Source organism: Corvus kubaryi, unplaced genomic scaffold (genome assembly GCF_017639235.1).
Source record: "Corvus kubaryi isolate FWS band 111438036 unplaced genomic scaffold, C.kubaryi_AGA036_p1.0 37398, whole genome shotgun sequence".
NCBI classification, from domain to species: Eukaryota; Metazoa; Chordata; class Aves; order Passeriformes; family Corvidae; genus Corvus; species Corvus kubaryi.
In genome coordinates this window covers 29,496,930-29,514,391 of record NW_024581137.1, presented here as the reverse complement: position 1 = coordinate 29,514,391, position 17,462 = coordinate 29,496,930, and the positions used below count along the sequence as shown (strand labels likewise).

The following is a 17,462-nucleotide window of genomic DNA, read 5'->3' as shown; positions in this document are numbered from 1 at the left end:
CCAGACAGGTACTTGCATTGCATGAAAGCACTTGATGTGTAGCTAAATCCCAGGGAGTGTTAGGTCCTCATGAGCTTGTGCACACTCCCCTTCAGGTACCAATTGGGAATTCAGGCATCTGTTCTAACCAAAGCACTTCATGCTAACAGCTAATCTGATTTTGGGGTCATACTCCCAAATTAGAGAAAATAACCCAGAAGAAAATTCAGGACTCAATAACTAGTTGCACACTGAAGACCAAGGCTCTGCTCTGAGGCAATTGTTCTCCAGTTAAGAGAGTTTTCTCTAAGAAGTTAGCTTCATATTTGGTAGATACAGTGCCAGGCCTGTATTTCTCCTGCCACCTGCCTCAGGCTGTAGTGGATACTCTGCCCTTGAAACATAAGCTTCTGCCCCCAAATTTGTACAAGGCCAACTAGCATTTAGCTACTTGTTAAACTTCAGATAGGCTCATAACAATCAAGGGATTATGATTATTGTTTAATTGTGTCAAAATGAACCAAGGAGAAAAATAATGACAGCTACCATATCTTCCCTTCATCAAGGGAAGAGAGCAGAGCCAGTATTGTTGACTAGAACCAGTGCATTTTACTTGTGCAGTAATCCCTCACCTCAAGCACCATGTGAGGAATATAATGGCTCAAAAGGGAAAGTGTGTTCACATCAGCAATAAATGCTGCTGTTGGAGCTGAGTTCTGACCTCACCCTATGGAATCACAGAACTGTTTGGGTCGGAAGGGACCTTAAAGGTCATCTAGTTCCAAATCCCCTTCCATGGTTAGGGACACCTTCCACCGGACCAGGTTGCTCAGGGCCCCATCCAAGCTGGCCTTGAACACTTCCATTAGAGTCCTAGTAAGCCCAGCAACTTACAGACCTCTAATTCCTCCCAGTTGTTCCCCATGCCATGTGTGTCTGTGGACGGGCAGTATGGAGAGGCACCCAGTTGTGCTGGTTACCCACAAAAGGGATGGGAGCCATAATCCTGCCACCTGTTCTTCCCCCACCCCTGTATCATCATGCAAATCTACACTTCCATAAATAAAATACCCTTAGAAGTGCATTAGTTATTCTCAATTTGGTGAGTGTAGCCAATACATTCACAAATTGTGCATAGAAAAAGATAAAAATTTTAACTTTCTCTGCACTGTTTTAAATTATTATAATTAATTTCATGGGAGATTTTGATTGTTTTTCAACTTTGCTGTTTCAAAGTGTGGCTATGAGCCTGACATCTTTTTAGCAACTTGCCCCTATAGTCCCTGTGTAGTTTGAACATTTTCATCATTTATCAGCATACTGCCACAAACATATTGAGCCAACATCACTAAAATATATATAATGCCAAAGTATTTACTGGCACTGGCAGTGCTTGCTATTGTCAGACTTGGAACCACACTTTCTTCTTTAAATGAATTTCAACTTTACTTGGACCTGTGGTAGCTACTAAAAAACCTCTATCACTGTAGCTAGAACTGTGGAGTTATGTTTACCAAAAGTATTTTGGGAATTTACTCTTCCTCAAAGACATTGTTACTTCTGGGCTTATGGCTCAGTAGACCATGTTATGAAACTATATAGCAGGAAGACTTTTCTTTAGCTTTCTTGGTGAGTCATCCTCTCAAAGGACATGCATGCTTTGGATTGTTTTAGTGCAGGAAGGAAAGGTCTTATGGTTTATGTGTCGGTTACAAAATTGTGGATGCTCTCTTTCATTTGTCTTAATGCAATGCTTTTTCTCCCTTAACTTCAGGAATTCAAATGACTGATAGAACAGATTTCACAGTCAGAAAGAGGCAGTGCTAATTAGTTGGTGCTTTTTTCCATTAATATTAGCTGGATAAAAGCACCCTCATTTCCTTGACCTGCCACATGCTTTTTGCATGATCTTAGCCTGCCTGTGTTTTAGTTCCTTCTGTATAAAAATATGGAAAGCTAAACATCCTTAGCTCCGGCAACTCACTTCAGGGTAAATAACCAAAGGAGCTGTCAGTCTCTTTAATGCTGCTTCCATATGGTAGGACACCTTCAGGCAGCACACCTGCCTGTGGATACAGCTTTGCCTAGTGCTTAAGGTGTTTGGTTCTTGTGCTCAGAAATGCCCTATAGCTGTACCTAGGGCTTTACAACCTCAGCTCACCATCTGTGCAGTCAACACGTTTGGTCAGGAAAAGCAGCCTGAAGGTATCCCCAGTAGTCATACTTGATGGTGTTAATAAAATGGCTACCACATAAACACTTCAAATTTGCACTGTTGCCTTCTAGAAATAGCATGTGAAATAATGTTTATTAATTTAAAATTCTCTGTGAAATATCCACAAATCTGTGTCTTGGCTTTTATAAACAGTGAAACAAACACTAAAGGTTTATTTCTCTTTAATGGAGTTGTTCCACATCTCATATCTTTAGTCCAAGAATGCAGGACAGCCCATAATACAGTTTTACTGGACTGTGACTCCCTGTGTATTAATTTGTTTGGTAGGTAAATAAGAAAGTGCGTTTTTCCAAGGAAGGAAAGATTTAGTCTCCAGGTCCAGGATGATTATTGCTGCTCTGAATCTTTGAATTCATTATGGGATTTAGGAATTTTTTTTCTTTTTCTTTTTTTTCCTTTGTTTTTTGTTTTTTGTTTTTTGGGTTTTTTTGTCAAGGTTGAGAATATACAAATTAATGAGAATTAAGCCATTGAGGCCATGAGGGAATACTTTTTTCAGTTAGGGCAAGAATGCTCCTCAGTGGGAATGTGTATATTAAAATATTTGATGACAGTAACAAATATTGTTTGTGGAGTTGTCTTCCAAGTGAAGCAGTGCAGGTCTGGAAGATATGAGCTCTTCTTCCGCTCTTATGCTCTGATACAAATGCTCAAGTACTGTGTAAAATCACAGCCCCAACTGCTTGTAGGCTTTAAGCAAAAAACCCTTTAGCAGAGCAAGGCTACTCTTCTCTCTGCCCTGTGCAATATTCCTCACCGTAGGGTGTAGCTTCCTCTCCAGGCAGTCACTGATCTCTTCCCCGTATATGAACATAAGCAATGAAACCAGTGGTTTTTGTGCATCCGTGAACTTTTCTCTCTGCAGCTGGCTGGGTGCTAAATAGCAGGGTGGGTTCCTGTGTGCCAGCCTTTTACAAACAATCACCTGGGGACATGCAGGGTGTGAGAAGGAGTAAGAAGTGATACCTTAGAAAGGTAACAGAAGACACAGTAGATCTTTTTGAAGCAGTTTTAGGCTCTTTCCTGAAACGGTAACACAGTCTAAGCACCAACACACTCCATGTGGAGTGTTGTCTTTTGAGTCTTCTAAACTTGAAAAGTTATTGCATATGGTATTTTTCCTCTTTCTCACAGGCCATGTGACATGTACAGAGGGTGACTTGATGAATGTCTGCTGGAGTTGGCCTTATTGGGAAATTTCAAAATTCAGTTCTTGATATGGCAGTGTGAACTAAAAGATGATTCTGCTTATTTGGGATTTTTCTAATTACACAAAGATAGGGGAAACTGCTGTTTTTGTGTGTCTTCTCTGATTCGAAAGGGATCAGCAAATATCTGATACCTCCTAAGAGAAAACAGTCTGCTGAAATAGATCCACTTTTAGTGACTAAGGGGTCAGTTACTTTACAATGCACAGCAGCAACCAAAGATGGCAAGTCATGAATTGCATGAGCATCTTGAGCAGCAAGGAAAAGGAATTAATAGATAGACTGCAAATTCTGTAGATTTTCTGGCGGAAAAGTAAATATTCCTCCCCTTCTATTTGGAGGTTTTGGACTTTTTAATTTCCATGGAGACTATTTATTTCCTTCTGACTTGTACTGTCGATCTGTACATCCATTTGAACAAAGGAACAAACAAAAGGAAGCAAATCAGTGACTTGGTTGTGTGGAGGACATCTCAGCATTGGGAAATTTCTGTGTCAGCCTTTGGCAAGAACACGTGTAGTACATGAAACAAACCAAATTATATCAGTCTTATTCTGTAAGATCAAGTTACTTTTGCATTTTGCTGAGGTGTCCCAGTCTCTCACGTCCACGGTACACAAAGGTATGGTGCCTTTTCTTTTGTTCAGGTCAAGTGCAAATATTTGCACATGGGAAAATGTTTTAGCTCTACAGACCAATAGATCAGCCATCTGCCTGGAAAAGGCAACGCCTTTCTGCGCTGAGACGGATACACAGGGGAGGATCCTGTTCTGTCAGTTCTCAGATTCCTGAGCCTCACCTCACTGACGTTAAGTCCACGTTTGTTTGTCTACTCTTGGTCTGATTACACCAGATAAGCCCAGACAGTAAAGTAGACACGGATTTGTGAACAGGTGGCAGTAAAGTTTGCTTCCCAGAATGTGTTATGGTCATACCAAAGGTAAAACAGAAATTTTTTTGTAAAAAACATGAATTTCCACAGGTGATGCTGCATTATGCCCGTGTGGATATTAACGTCTAATCATAGAGAATACAGGCTATGAATTCTGTAAAAGCACACAGTCTACACAGGTAGGTTTTCTCATCTATTGGTCCTTATACTATGACTGAATTTATTCTGTGTAAAACAACTTCTGCTCTCACATTCACATTTTCAGTCTTTTATTGTCTGCCTTCAGCTTTAACCTAGTTGGTTCAGTTCCAGATAATCAAGAAACAAAAGGAACAGTTTCCATCTCTTTCCTTAAGAAAGTGGAAAGTAAAGAGTATAAATAAAAATCTGCCCCCTAATATTGTGAATAAATTTGTGTGGTGTGCAAGCAGAAAAGCAGGAAATAAAAGAAGGAGCAGACTATCATTCCATTCATTTCAGAGGAAAAGAGGGGAAAGAATCATGTTATGTCTGTTATTGAACAGTTTACAGACTTACTATGTTATCTCAGAGCAATGTGACTTTAATCTGAGATCTGAGTTTCTGTTCCATCAGGAGAAATATTACCTGGCAAAACAGTCTTCAAAGAGAAGGCAGAAATGTAGTAGCAGCTCTAAAATTAAGGATGACTGTTGAACTAAGCTGTGAATAAAAAATATGTGCATACAGGCCTTTTTTTACCTGAATATCTAGCTCCACCAAAAGGACTGAATCTGAGTCTTTAAGAATCTCAGAGGTTTAGTCCCATTTCTGAAGGCTATGGCTGGGAACAGATTTCAGCATGGTACTTATGGGGATTTGAGAATGTAAAGAGGGTGAAATCCCCTTTAGTTACTTTGCAAAGAGATTTCATCTGACACAGCATAACTCATATGCCTGTGGTATCTCTGGAAAGTGGCTACTCTCTGCTTGAATGAGTGGTTTGTTAAAACTGTTACAAACTTCCACAGTAGCAAATACTGTTCGAAGTTACAGATGCAATCACTATTAATAATACCTTTGGAAATGAATCTGGATTTTCTTCAAATGTTAAAATAACCTTCACTGCAGTGTAAATCTAAAGGCTAACTTTTGTTTGATGATTAAGTCAGTGAACATTGCACTGTTCTGAAAATTTGGTTATTTATTTTAATTCACACAGTTTGTTTCCTGTCTGCTATCTCACTATCAAATGCCAAAAATGAGCAGAACAACAGTAGCCTTCCAGGACCAGGGCTTGAATTACTTGTTTCTTCCACAATTCCAATAAGTGGTAATTCTACCATTTATTTCCTTTTACATCACTGAGGTGAGACAGATTATGGAGTTCAGCTTTCCTGAGACCAAGCAAGCTCTGGACTGTGGTACTTTATCACTAATCTTTTGGGATTCCAGCTTTGTGCATTCTTGACAGCCACCTCTTTGCTTATGAATGGATCCCCTAAAGGAATAAAGAACTTTAAACTGGTTTTGAAGAGGGAAGGGGATAAAACCAGGCTCACTGGAGTTAAGTCTGGTAGTGGCACACAAATGTTTGAGGGACAGCATGCTAGTGAGGCCCTTTGGTCTGCCCTCTCAGTGGAGGTAGGGGATAGAGCCATGTGGCAGCAAAGACACAAGAGTTATTGATGTTAGAAACCATGGAAGTACCTGGGAATGGTCATGTAGGAATTAGGGCTTCTCCCCTCAAAAAGGTGGCAGGATCAACTGCCACTATATATATTGGGATCAACAGCCCAACTGAAATGCATCTACACAACACACGCAGCATGGGCAACCAACAGAAAGAACTGGAAGCCACTGTGAAGCAGGAGAACTGGTGTAGATTGCCAACATGGTGGGATGACTGGCACAACTGGAGTGCTGCAGTGGATGGCTACAAACTCTTCAAAAGGGGCGGGCAAGGAAGGGGAGGCAGTGGGGTAACTCCGTATGTTAGGGAGTTTTGATTGCCTAGAGCTTGGTGATGGTGGTGACAGGGTTGAGAGTTTATGGGTAAGAACTGGGGGGAAGGCCAACAAGGCAGATGAGTGTCCAGAGAAGGGCAATGAATCTGGTGAAGGGTCTGGAACACAAGTTTCATGAGGAGTGGCTTAGGGGTGTTGGGGTTGTTTAGCCTGGAGAAAAGGAAGATGAATGGCTGTCATGGCCACCCTGGGTGATCTCTGGCAGCTAGCTTGCATTTCGTTCTCCAGAATATCTCTGGCATGCTCAAAAGAAGGTATGACCACAGACTGGGAAATCTTGCCAAATCTGGAACAGATAAAGACATAAAGGAATAGAGCTCAGCACAAATCAAAGGAATGAGATTTGCAGTTTAATTTTACTTCTAGCATTTTTCCGATAGGTTAAAAACATCATACTGATTGTAAAGACAACACATTGCTAATGACTGAAACAAAATTTTTTTCTTTTACTGTACAGGTCATTTATGTTCACTCTGTTGGAATATATGCTTATATGCAAATTTTGCATAATTATGAAGATGTGGATGTGTGCAATATAACTCACTCATGACATATTAATACAAGGTATTGTGAATTAGCAAAGCTTTCCTGCTGAGAGCCTTCTTTCATCTATTGTATGTACCCAGGCAGCATCACAGCAGATGGCAGGTTGCACAAAAAAATGACACAGATGTTTTACATGTAACACAACATATATGCTCCTACTGCAGGTGAAGGGCTGACTATTTTGCTCTAACAAAAAACCACATTTCTGGGATAATAAACTATTTCAACTGACTTTAGCTTTTTACTCAAAACAGGGTGTCCACCCTTGCATACGGTGATCCTCTGGAAATTTTGCGAAGACTTTGTTTGTTCAGATTCCCTCAATAAGCTGCCACCTTCATGGTGGAATGCTACAGAAAAGGAGGGAACAACTTGGGATGAGCTTCCCATAACTCAAGTGTCATTTAAATGAAAAGAGCTAGGATAAACCTCCTCATTTTTCCCATGCCAGACTTCAGCATCACTTAGCCTCAGGATTGGAGTTCTCGGTCTATCTCCTTCCATCTCTCTTGCTTCACTGTATCTTTATTGTTGCAAAACCTGTAGCTGCCCTTTGATTATTATCACCTCACTGAGACTGCATGCTCAGTCTCTTCTGTTTTCAGCTACAACAATAAAAGTTAAAGGATTATACAGAGGAAAGCTAAGCCTGGAACAGTGTTGGTTTGTTTGTTTGTTTATTTGTTTTTTTCCTATGTAAGCTATTCCAAAATTTATAGCATGAACTTTCTGGTCTGATTTGACAGCAAAGTTTCCTTTAATGAGAAGTTACTGTATAAAGCAGGGGTACACTAAGAATTAATAAGCTTCTTGCAATAAAAGTTAAAATGGGGAGCCAAGATGCAGCTATTAACTCATGTAATGAATTACAAATAGACATCAAAAAGATTGTTTATAACTCCTCTTCAGAAGTCATAGCTGGCTGGCCTAACAGAGTCATTATTGGATTGCTAAAATACAGCTCGAATTTGCTGCACTTAAAAGCATCATTTTCAGTTATTTAGAGAATTAATTTCAAAGTGTTTAATATATTTCTCCTCTTGTTTTCCAAATGGGTGCTATAGTTTTCCTATCTTTGTTCTCCAAGTTGCACATATACATTTCTTATGAAATCTGATATACCAAATCTGCTTGGTAAAAGTTCAGTTTGCAAGTAGAGACAGAGAGGTGCAGCTCCACCTTGTAGAGATTATGGTCATTTCACTGTTGCTGGTTACAGTTCTGTCTGAATGAGGCGTAGTGCTTTCTTCATGTTCTCTATTACTGAAAGAAAAATAAATAAGAACTGTGAAAATGTATTAGAAGTACACTTGTACAATTAAAAAAAAGCCACCTAGTTTGATTTAGTAAGTTATTCACACTGAAATTGATTTATGGTCCCACATTGTATTTTAGAGATTTCTATTTTGAAAATTCTGTTATTGATATTAAACAAAAAGTAAAAAAATTCATGAATCAAAATGTTTAACTTAAGGGATTTGACAAGACTCCTTTCAACTTCCTCACTTCTCAACAGCAAGCCTGGTAATCAGATGTGATGTGTGTATTTGTGTTGAGATACTGCATTGGTGTCAAATAGATGGCATAGAGTAAGAACAGGCTCAACCTGAAAAATCACATTCCTTTCTGAAATATGGCTGTTAGGGGTATGGACGTAACCAGCAGCATTTCTTTACTGATTCCCTCCCACCACTGGCTATTTATATTGTACAACTGGATACTTTTGAGCATAGTGACTTTCACCATTCTCCATAAAACTGCACAGATCGTGATCCTGATGGTTCTCACCCATGATCTTTCAATTTTTCTTACTTGAGTAGGCCCAATAAATTCAATGGGACAATGGGTGTGATTGTTTTTCTAGAACAGGTTAGACCATTATAATTTATTGCAAATGCTCTCACACAGTATTTATTCTTTATTTTGAGATCCTAATGGATTCTGAAGCACAAGTGATCAGGATGGGGGGTATCTGGCTTCTTACAATGTGAAATGCAAAGTAGCACAGCAAAGGGGCACTTACGGAACATCATGTCCTGTGGTTCATACGTGTAAAGCCGGTTGGAGTATCTTCCTGTGATATCAGCTCTTACTGTGAGAGATGGGTCTGAAAAAGTATTTGGATTAAACACTGCCTTCCATTCCCACAACAGCTGAGGGTGACGGTGTGGCATTGCTCTGGCAGCCCTGTTTCTGATTTCATCAATGCAGCAATTACGAGGCCGTTACGCTCTGTTCCAACCAACTGCTCTTTACTTGGAGAAATCCCAAACAAAAGCTAATGCTCATTTTTATATTGCACAGCTCTTTTAAGTGCTAGGTTACACATGCATTTCATTCATATTTAAAGAAAAATATCCTGTTTTACAGGTTCTGAGTTTACATCAGAAGAGGCTAATCTGACTGGATGCACTTGTAGTGAGGGTCATGCCTATCTATGGCAATAGATAGCATGACTTACCTAGAGCCTTCGGAATGAAAATCTTCTGATTCCTCATGTTCCCAGAATGGGAACAAGTTGTGGGCATCTCTTCTCTCAGTTACCCTTCCAAGTTTTTTGTTAATTTATTGATGTCTGTAACTACACTGCTCTCTGTCTGTTTGTGGGTGTAACTTTGAATGCCATCACAAAAGCTAGGCACTCCAGGCTCCCTGTACAGTGAGTGAAAAGGAACAGGCACTCTGGGGCATAATTAATTTGATCCATTCCAGAAGTCAGCTTTACAATGGGGTAAATCGTTTCTTAGATGCCACTGACCATTGATTTATTCTGTGGTAATGTCCACTTTATAGACATCTACATTCAGTCAGATATTTGCTTTTTCAGTAAGCTTTGTGTGACAACACTAGCGAGAAGCGTAGAGAACAAAAGCCCAGATGTTAACAGACTTTTAAGCATCTTGCTCTCAAGCTCAGATTAGTACCCTCCAGGATATATCTGTAATCTGAGGAAGTTTTCTTTGGCAAAATGAATCTTTTTGATGCCCCCAAAGGAGGACAGTGGTATAATGCAGATACCACAACTTTGCCAATACATAAATATTTTACATACCTACAAACATGATTCGAGGCACGTATTGTCCATCAGGTGACAGGTTTTTATCTGTGGTTTCATGCTGGTGTAAAAATTAAAGATAGTTGTTAAAATATTTCTGTAAACTTTGCTGAAGTAGTACCACCTGTGAATAACCTTGTACCAGAAGACAAAACCAAATAGGTACTACTTGTGTGTGAATACACATGCACAAATGCCTCTATTACATAACTAGAATGTCAGATATGTTAGCTAAAATGACATGAAAAAGCAAGACAAAGAAAGAGAAAACACAGACCATGAAAAGATACAGTCACATCATCCCAAACCCTTCATACCATGAGATTCAGCATAATGAAGTTATTTTGGGCCATTTCCTGTATTTCTTCATTTTCTGCGAAAGCTTTCTTCAGTGCTAGAAAAGACAGGATCACTTTGAAATCCATCTCAAACTCTGCCTTTCTGCCTGTGTTTGGGCACCACATTGGCCAGAGACTGGGCCACATTGTTCCTTTCTCTGCTGATTCACATTCCCGAGGAGACACTTAAGGGCTCTATGCTCTTGGGGGTTTTTTCGCCTATGGCAGTACAACCTCTGGCTATGAAAACGGAAGCTCTCTTCTGTTATTTATGAAGCCTGTTGTCTCAATGGATACCGTGTCTTGGCTTGACAAAAGTGCATTATTCTCAGAAAATTCTTGTTAGATCAATTTCAGCAGCCCTGTCCTTGCCTCCTTCTTTAGTTACCATTTCAGGAGGGCTAAACAATATTAAATCTGTTCAATGAGTCAGTAGCAAATCTGTGCCTCTTAATTTAAACTGATGAGTGCTGCATTCAGGATAGCAGTACAGCAGCAGTGAGAATTATTCTTGAGTAGTTTCATAGTGGAGTTTTTGTAAATAATGGTAATAAGTTCTTCACTTTTCAGATACATTTTCATTTACCTGTTTCTCTGAATAATTTTCAGTAAGTGCAATGCAAATATATAGAAAGGGTCAGTTTCTTATAAAAATATTCACAAAATTTTGACACACAAAAAATCAAAATTACCTTGGCAGTATTGACAGTCTTCCAAATGATGAATTACCATCAGTGGCTTGTTACTTTATTAATAATAATAAAAGATGTAGTTAGGTCATTTGACATGTATTCAACTGGGTGATTTACTAGCAGACTGAAAAATGAAAATTGCATTTAATCTTATGTTAACCCACAACAAAACCATATAGACATTCCGTAAAATATTACAGAAATTTCTGAGTAAGGGAAGAGAGCATAAACACTTCATAATAGAAGGAAATAGAGGAATGGAGTTTCTACATCTAAATAGGCCGTCTATAGCAAGAGATTCTAGAAGAAAGAAACAACAGTTCCACCATAATTTCATTCTCAGGTAGTAAATAATCAGACTAAATAGGTATTTAATGTTGCTTAGGTGTGAATTTTTCCAGGATTAAGAAAATAAAAAAATACATATGAATTGGAATAAAATAGATTTTATAAGACTGGGTTTATCATCAAATACTTCCCATGAAAAGTTCCTTGTGTTTTAAGCTTTCTTGAAGAGATATATAGTATATCATTTATCTTCTGTAAATAGTTTGGTAAAATATTAGAATTTTATATTTTGGACGTCAAAACATAAATTCTGTGCATTTTCTCCTGTACTTTTAAAAAAGATATTTACTGTTCAGCAGGTTGGTTACTACATTGCTTGGTCTGCTTTCAGTGTCAGGAGTTGTTAATTTCTAACCATTTTCACACAGCGTACATGAAACTAATTGTCCTTTGTTTTAAAAATAACTTGCCTTCAATTTAGCACTAACTCATGCTACACTATTGTGATCTACAATGAACTGTAAAAGATATTTAAATAAGTACTGTTATGAATTCACAAATGTATTTGCAGCTGAGTCTCAGAGAGGAGGGAGCTTGGAACTTCCATTTCTACCAAGATAGTGAGAAACTGTGAATATGATGGGCCACAAACACATTCCAACTAATAAAGTGTTGGGGGAAATATCAGAGGCAGCAGATCACCATGCAAGAGTAAATGTAACAGATTTCAAGGAAGTAATCAGAAGTACATGATATTAAACCACAATAGATGTAATTTAAAAAATTATGGTATTCTATTTATGATTGATAATTCAAATAACAACACTACTTTTGTGCCAAAGAAATGACAGCATTACATTATTGGCCCATGATGCTACTTCAGAGTCATAAGAGACCTACAAGGCCTTTTATTTATAGACAGAGTCTGTTTTATTTAACTGGGTGGTCTGCAGAACAGCTCTCATGGTGTTTCTTTGTTCTGTCTCATTATTGTATATTCTGGCAAGATGGAGTAACAACACTGTCTTCATACTACTTTTTAATCTCTTACCTTTTCTTTGCTTGATAAAGCCCTTCTTCATAAGTTTGTACCCACGTAATTTCATCTCCCCACCCTAGAAATAAAACAAAAGGATTAGCTGCTGGCCAGCCAAGTAACTCATAACAAATTCCCTTTTTTTTTCTCCTTGTGGTTTTTTTTTAAATGTGTATCAACAGTTGTACACGAATAAGATTGGAGGTTTTTACGTGAAGGTTCTCTAACATTGTGGATATGCTAATTTTTCATTCCCAATATAGACACTGAAAGGTTAAAAAAAGCTCAATCAAACAACCAAACCCCCCAAAAATCTCGGTTGCGTATCCAGTTCAAATCCTTTGATAGGCTTTTAGTTGTCTTTCTAAATACTCAGAGGTCCCTAAATCAGCACCCAAATCCTTTCTATCTCAGATTTTCATATCCACCCTGGGACTTAAAGAGAAGCTGGGATATAATGAGAGAAAAATAAAATATGACAGCTCAAATAAGATCAACTTTAATATGAATGACATTAGAACAGTCTTGGAATATACACTTAACTCCAAAGCAACTTCAATCCCTGAAGTCGCAAGCCCTTCATCTAATTAAATAATTCAATAAAGGAATGGCTGTTAAATAAAAATCTCCACGGAAACAAAATCCTAACAACATCAGCTCCATAGCTTAACCATAGCTGGGGATGCACAGATCTCAAAGAGCAAATTGTCCAGTTGGTTTTATGCCTTCAGCTCCCCAGGATGCCAGTACTTGTATAGTAGATCCCTGCATTCTAGGCAGCGTGGCTCCATTCAGGACAGCTCTCATGGGAATTGTAGAACAATGTCTGGACCAGGTTACAGCTCTGTTTCTTCTGCGCTGTCTAGACAGTGCTTGGACCAGCCCAGATTTGCTGTTGGATTTCTCACAGGACAATTGTTTGTGATGCTTCTAGATCACGTTTTCTTTCAGTACACAGGTCTGTCTGGCTGATGGTGGGACTCTGGCATGCTGACCAGTGTCTTCCCAACCCTGGCCGCTGTCAGCTCCTGATGCAGATAACTGCACAGAGGAGTCAGCAAGGGGCATTTTGCAGCATGTTTAAGCATTCTCCTTTGGTCTGTGAAAATTACAGGTAAAGTGCTCAAGGCATCCCAATAGGCTTGAAATCAGAAAAGTTACATCTGTTTTCTGTGACTTCTTTGTAGGGTTTTTGTTCGTTTGTTTGTTTGTTTTCCCCCAAAACTGACAGAATGTAAAAGATTTTGTTAACTTTTTTTGTCCATTTATGCTGGGAAAAATAAATCCTGATTGAGGCAAGCTAGGCAATCAATCCCAGACTGATTATAACCTTTCCCCAGGGATACTGCTTACAAAAGGTGTTTTGAAATTTCTCTTAGGCTAGTCCAGGTGTTGCATGATTTTGTCAAGTGGTCTAAGAGCAATTAGGCTCAGATGGAACCTCTGAGACATGTGCAACTTTGCCAGGATAGGGAAACCTCAGAGGTGTGGGATCTGCAGGCTTTGCATAGCCTGCAGAAGAGGTCAGGAAGGAAGATGGAGATTTTTTTGTTGAATAGTCCCAAAAGGAGAAGACAGATGGGGAAGGGAAAAAGACCTTACTAAGTTATTTTTCTGCTTGTATTTATAAGGATTGATCAGATATAAATAAATTAAAACAGGGTCTTTATTTAACATCCAGGTTGAAAATTATGTACCACAAGGAAGTGAATTACACACAGTCATGCTTTGCAGTGGATACCTGATGAAAAGCAAAAAAAAAAAAAAAGACATGCAGAAAGCCCCAGAAGTGGTTCCAACTGTTGTTCTGTGTACAAGAATGGGTCTGTAGAAAATTTGTTCCATAGCAACTGGAGTTATGGTAGGTTACAATAATAAAATATATTTAAAACAGTCTATAAAAGAGTATTTTTCCATTGATAGTCCTACATGTACACTTTCATTTGAGAGACTCAGTTTAGGTTATTTGCTTCTGGTAGGTCACTATGACTTATATAAATTATGCAGGTTATATGAGGCCCTCAGTCATATCCTTAGGAATAAACTGCCAGAGTCAAATGACATGAAACAAGAATATGTATTACTTAGAGTGTAACTTAACACTAAAGAAACACACCTCAGTAAGTATAAATGTGCATTCTATGTATGTTTCATAGATACACACATATATGTGTATATATATATACATTCTATAAATGTACATTTAATATAAAAATATTTGCTGGTCTACATGATGAGGTAAGGAGGTTCATTCACATTCAATGAATATACAATACCTCTTGACAGTGTCTGAGGAGCACGTTTTTCCTTTTTAATTGCCATTGCAAGGTTGGAAGTGACTGCAATTAGCAGGAGGGACAAGGACAATGTAGAATGGAGCATTATTTCCCTTCCAATGCGACAAGGAAACTGGAAAACAAAGAAACAGCTTTAGTCACATGGATTTGTCACCTGGTGCAGTGTAGATCAATATGTTAGTGGCATACTAACAATCTGTACTTCAGAGACACTTTTGGTTATTTCTAGAAATGCTTGCCTTTGTAAGGAAAATGCAGACAGGAGGTGCTTAGTTGTTCTGTGCAATGCTACTGTCAGCTGTCAAAATTAGGCTGCAGGGTACTGTTCCCATGTGATTCTCATGAACTAGTACAATATTGTAATATTGGATCACAACAACTTCAAGACTCTGCTCCAGGTTTTTTAATTTCAGTGAAATGTAACAGCATGGAATTTTTCTTTCTTTTTACTTCGGAGCTTTTTTGTCAAAAGATGTCTCATAATATCCTTCTTAATAAAGTAGGAATATTGGCAAGTATTTGCCCCCAAGTATAATAATCTTTAAATTGTCAAATTCATCCAAAATGTTGACATTGTGGTAATTTTTTAAGTCTCCACTCTGTGAGCCAGGATGTTAAAGACTGTGAGATAAATGCCAAATAAATTTTCAGCTGTTTCTCATGATGAGAATTTTAAAAATTTCTGCATTCTTCATTACATCTTTTACACTGAATTTCAGCTCAACTCCTTCTGAATAAAACAATTAATCAGTGTTTCTGGCTGGTTCAGTATTCTCTTCCTGACAAAGATCATTATAAGAAATTCAGTAACTTCTGATAAAAACTTTTGATAGAAGTCAGAGAACAAAAGCAAGAGTGGAGAGAAAGCATTATTAAGCCACATAGTTTTTAATTGATAAGTCTATTTCTGCCGGTACAATCACCTTTAGGCATTAAAGCTCTGATATTCAGGTGGATATCGGATGTTTTCAACTGAGTTAAAAAATGTAATGCATGTAGGCCAGGATATCACTCAGTCTTCTCACTGGAGATTCCACTTTTCAGAGGTTGGGTTTTAAGAGCTACCAGGATGCCCCACTGAGAAATTACTTTGACTTAAATAAAAAAAACCCAAACCAAATGAACAGTAATGACCCTCTATCCACACCCCCCCCCCAAAAAAAAAAAAAAAATCCCCCAAGACATTTGTGCCTGTACTGATAAAGAAAATCCCTAACTTGAATTTAAAAGTGGTATTAGTATGGAATTACAACCCTGGGCACTGGCCAAAGAAAATGCTTCATACTTTTTGGGACTGAGATGCATGAAAAGTACTGTTTTAATGAACATCTTAACATCACAGAATCACTGTTAGTAGTTAAATTTCTTGTGAACAAATTAAAACTCTATTTCCAATAACTGGTAATCTCAATAAGAGAAATGCATTCTATTCAGGAGGCTGGAGAAAAATAATGTACATTAAAATATGCAAAAGTTAGGGAAAAAATTGTCATTTTGTAGTGAGTATTCTTTCACAATGTATCCATAAAGAAATCAAAGTGTTAATCTCTTTAAATCATCAGGTATAATCATCTGAAGCTTAATAATTGATTATCATCCTATTGAAAATCAAGAGGGCTTTGGAACTGCAGCTGGAGGCAGTTTAAATTTAATATTCTGTATTTTTGATGCTACATGATCCAATGTTACTTAATTGATTCAGAGCAAAAAAGGACAGCCAACGCCACATAGATTGCCTTCAATTCCCTGCCAGAACTAACATTTGCTAGCTAACCTCTATGCATCTATCATTTGTCTTTTTGTATAACTAGGCTTGTAAAGTATTTGTGAACCAAACCTTGTTGCTGTACTAAAGGAGAGTTAAGAATGAGAAATACTTGCTCACCAGCAGCGACCAGTTCTCCTGATTGAAGGTCCTTTTCCTGGAACTCGTAAGTTAAAAATCAGTGATTTAAGCACAGAACACCTGAGCTGCCCAGGTCTCTGAGTAGCAACAACAGCACATTCACCTGGGGAAAAAATGAGAGGAACCTTTGAGCTGCAAACCAAATTAATGTGTTTCCACCCTCCCCCTTCCTTTTCTGCCATGCCTCCATCTGTCTCTCTTGTGAGTTCCCATGCTTATACACTGAATCCTTGCATTTCTCTTCATCTTGGCTTGTATCAGGTGTCTTGTATGAGCATTGGAAATAAATAGTGGCTTATGTGTGTCTGCTACTTCCCCCCTCAAACAGTGTGAGTCTGGCTTATGTCCAGTGAAAAAAGAAACCACCAATGAAAGCTGGAACTGTAGGTGCTTTTGTTCCCAGAGAATGGCAGAGTTCACTGGTGCTTGAAGATAGGAACGAACCTAATAGGAAGACACAAGGGTTACTCTGTGTAGAGAAGTGTAATTAGAAAATAAAACAAACTCTCTTTTTTTGAGAGGGAAATAAAATTATTTATTTAAAGAATATGGTTTAAACTGCCTGATTATTGCTACTGGGAGTTGTAGTTCAAAAATGTCTGTTTTTTTGGACATGATGCTTGATATAATTTTACTGAACTTGATAAATACAAGAAAAGTCTTTTATTCATCATCTTTGCAGAAAGAAGGAATGAAACGGATCACCCTTTTCCTCCTCCTTGGATAGATTTTGCAGGGGAATCAGAACTAACCCTCTTTTGGTTCTTTTCCCATGTATTTGTTTATATGGATGGTATGGTTACACTTCTTACAGTTAGAAACATAGATTTTTTCCAAAATTACTGAAGTAATTTTGAGATATTTATTCTTCCACACTGAGGTATTGTGTTTCTCATGGCACAGGTTTATTATTGTAAGGCATAAAGGGGTAGACATTCAATCAAACAGACTAAAATTAGTGCTGAGCTACCCACGAGTTCCCTTTTGCAGGATCGTGTTCAGCA

The 17,462-nt window shown here is 38.2% G+C and overlaps 1 protein-coding gene across 2 annotated transcripts; it reads right to left on the bottom strand.

Moving 5' to 3' along the window:
* Nucleotides 1-2,338: 2,338 nt before the first annotated feature.
* Nucleotides 2,339-16,930, bottom strand: AGR3 (anterior gradient 3, protein disulphide isomerase family member). 2 transcript variants are annotated; one of them, XM_042044256.1, is made up of 9 exons: nucleotides 16,438-16,930; nucleotides 14,532-14,664; nucleotides 12,271-12,334; nucleotides 10,932-10,984; nucleotides 10,219-10,295; nucleotides 9,899-9,962; nucleotides 8,870-8,953; nucleotides 8,026-8,109; nucleotides 2,339-6,586 (listed from the first exon to the last, which is right to left on the bottom strand). In XM_042044256.1, the coding sequence occupies exons 2-8, from the start codon at nucleotides 14,635-14,637 to the stop codon at nucleotides 8,060-8,062; spliced, it is 498 nt and encodes a 165-aa protein (XP_041900190.1). In that variant the 5' UTR covers nucleotides 14,638-14,664; nucleotides 16,438-16,930; the 3' UTR covers nucleotides 2,339-6,586; nucleotides 8,026-8,059. The 2 variants fall into 2 exon arrangements, with proteins under 2 accessions (XP_041900190.1, XP_041900189.1); XM_042044255.1 differs by lacking the exon at nucleotides 2,339-6,586 and having other exon boundaries at nucleotides 6,629-8,109; nucleotides 16,438-16,929.
* Nucleotides 16,931-17,462: the final 532 nt, after the last annotated feature.

Bases quoted from the DNA above. Each gene is read 5' to 3' on its own strand.
- AGR3 (XM_042044256.1), bottom strand. From the start codon at position 14,637: ATGCTCCATTCTACATTGTCCTTGTCCCTCCTGCTAATTGCAGTCACT. The intron at 10,985-12,270 runs GTAAGAGATTAA...TTATTAATAAAG, and splicing joins CTTTATCAAGCAAAGAAAAG to TAACAAGCCACTGATGGTAA. The intron at 9,963-10,218 runs GTATGAAGGGTT...TTTTTACACCAG, and splicing joins TCATTATGCTGAATCTCATG to CATGAAACCACAGATAAAAA.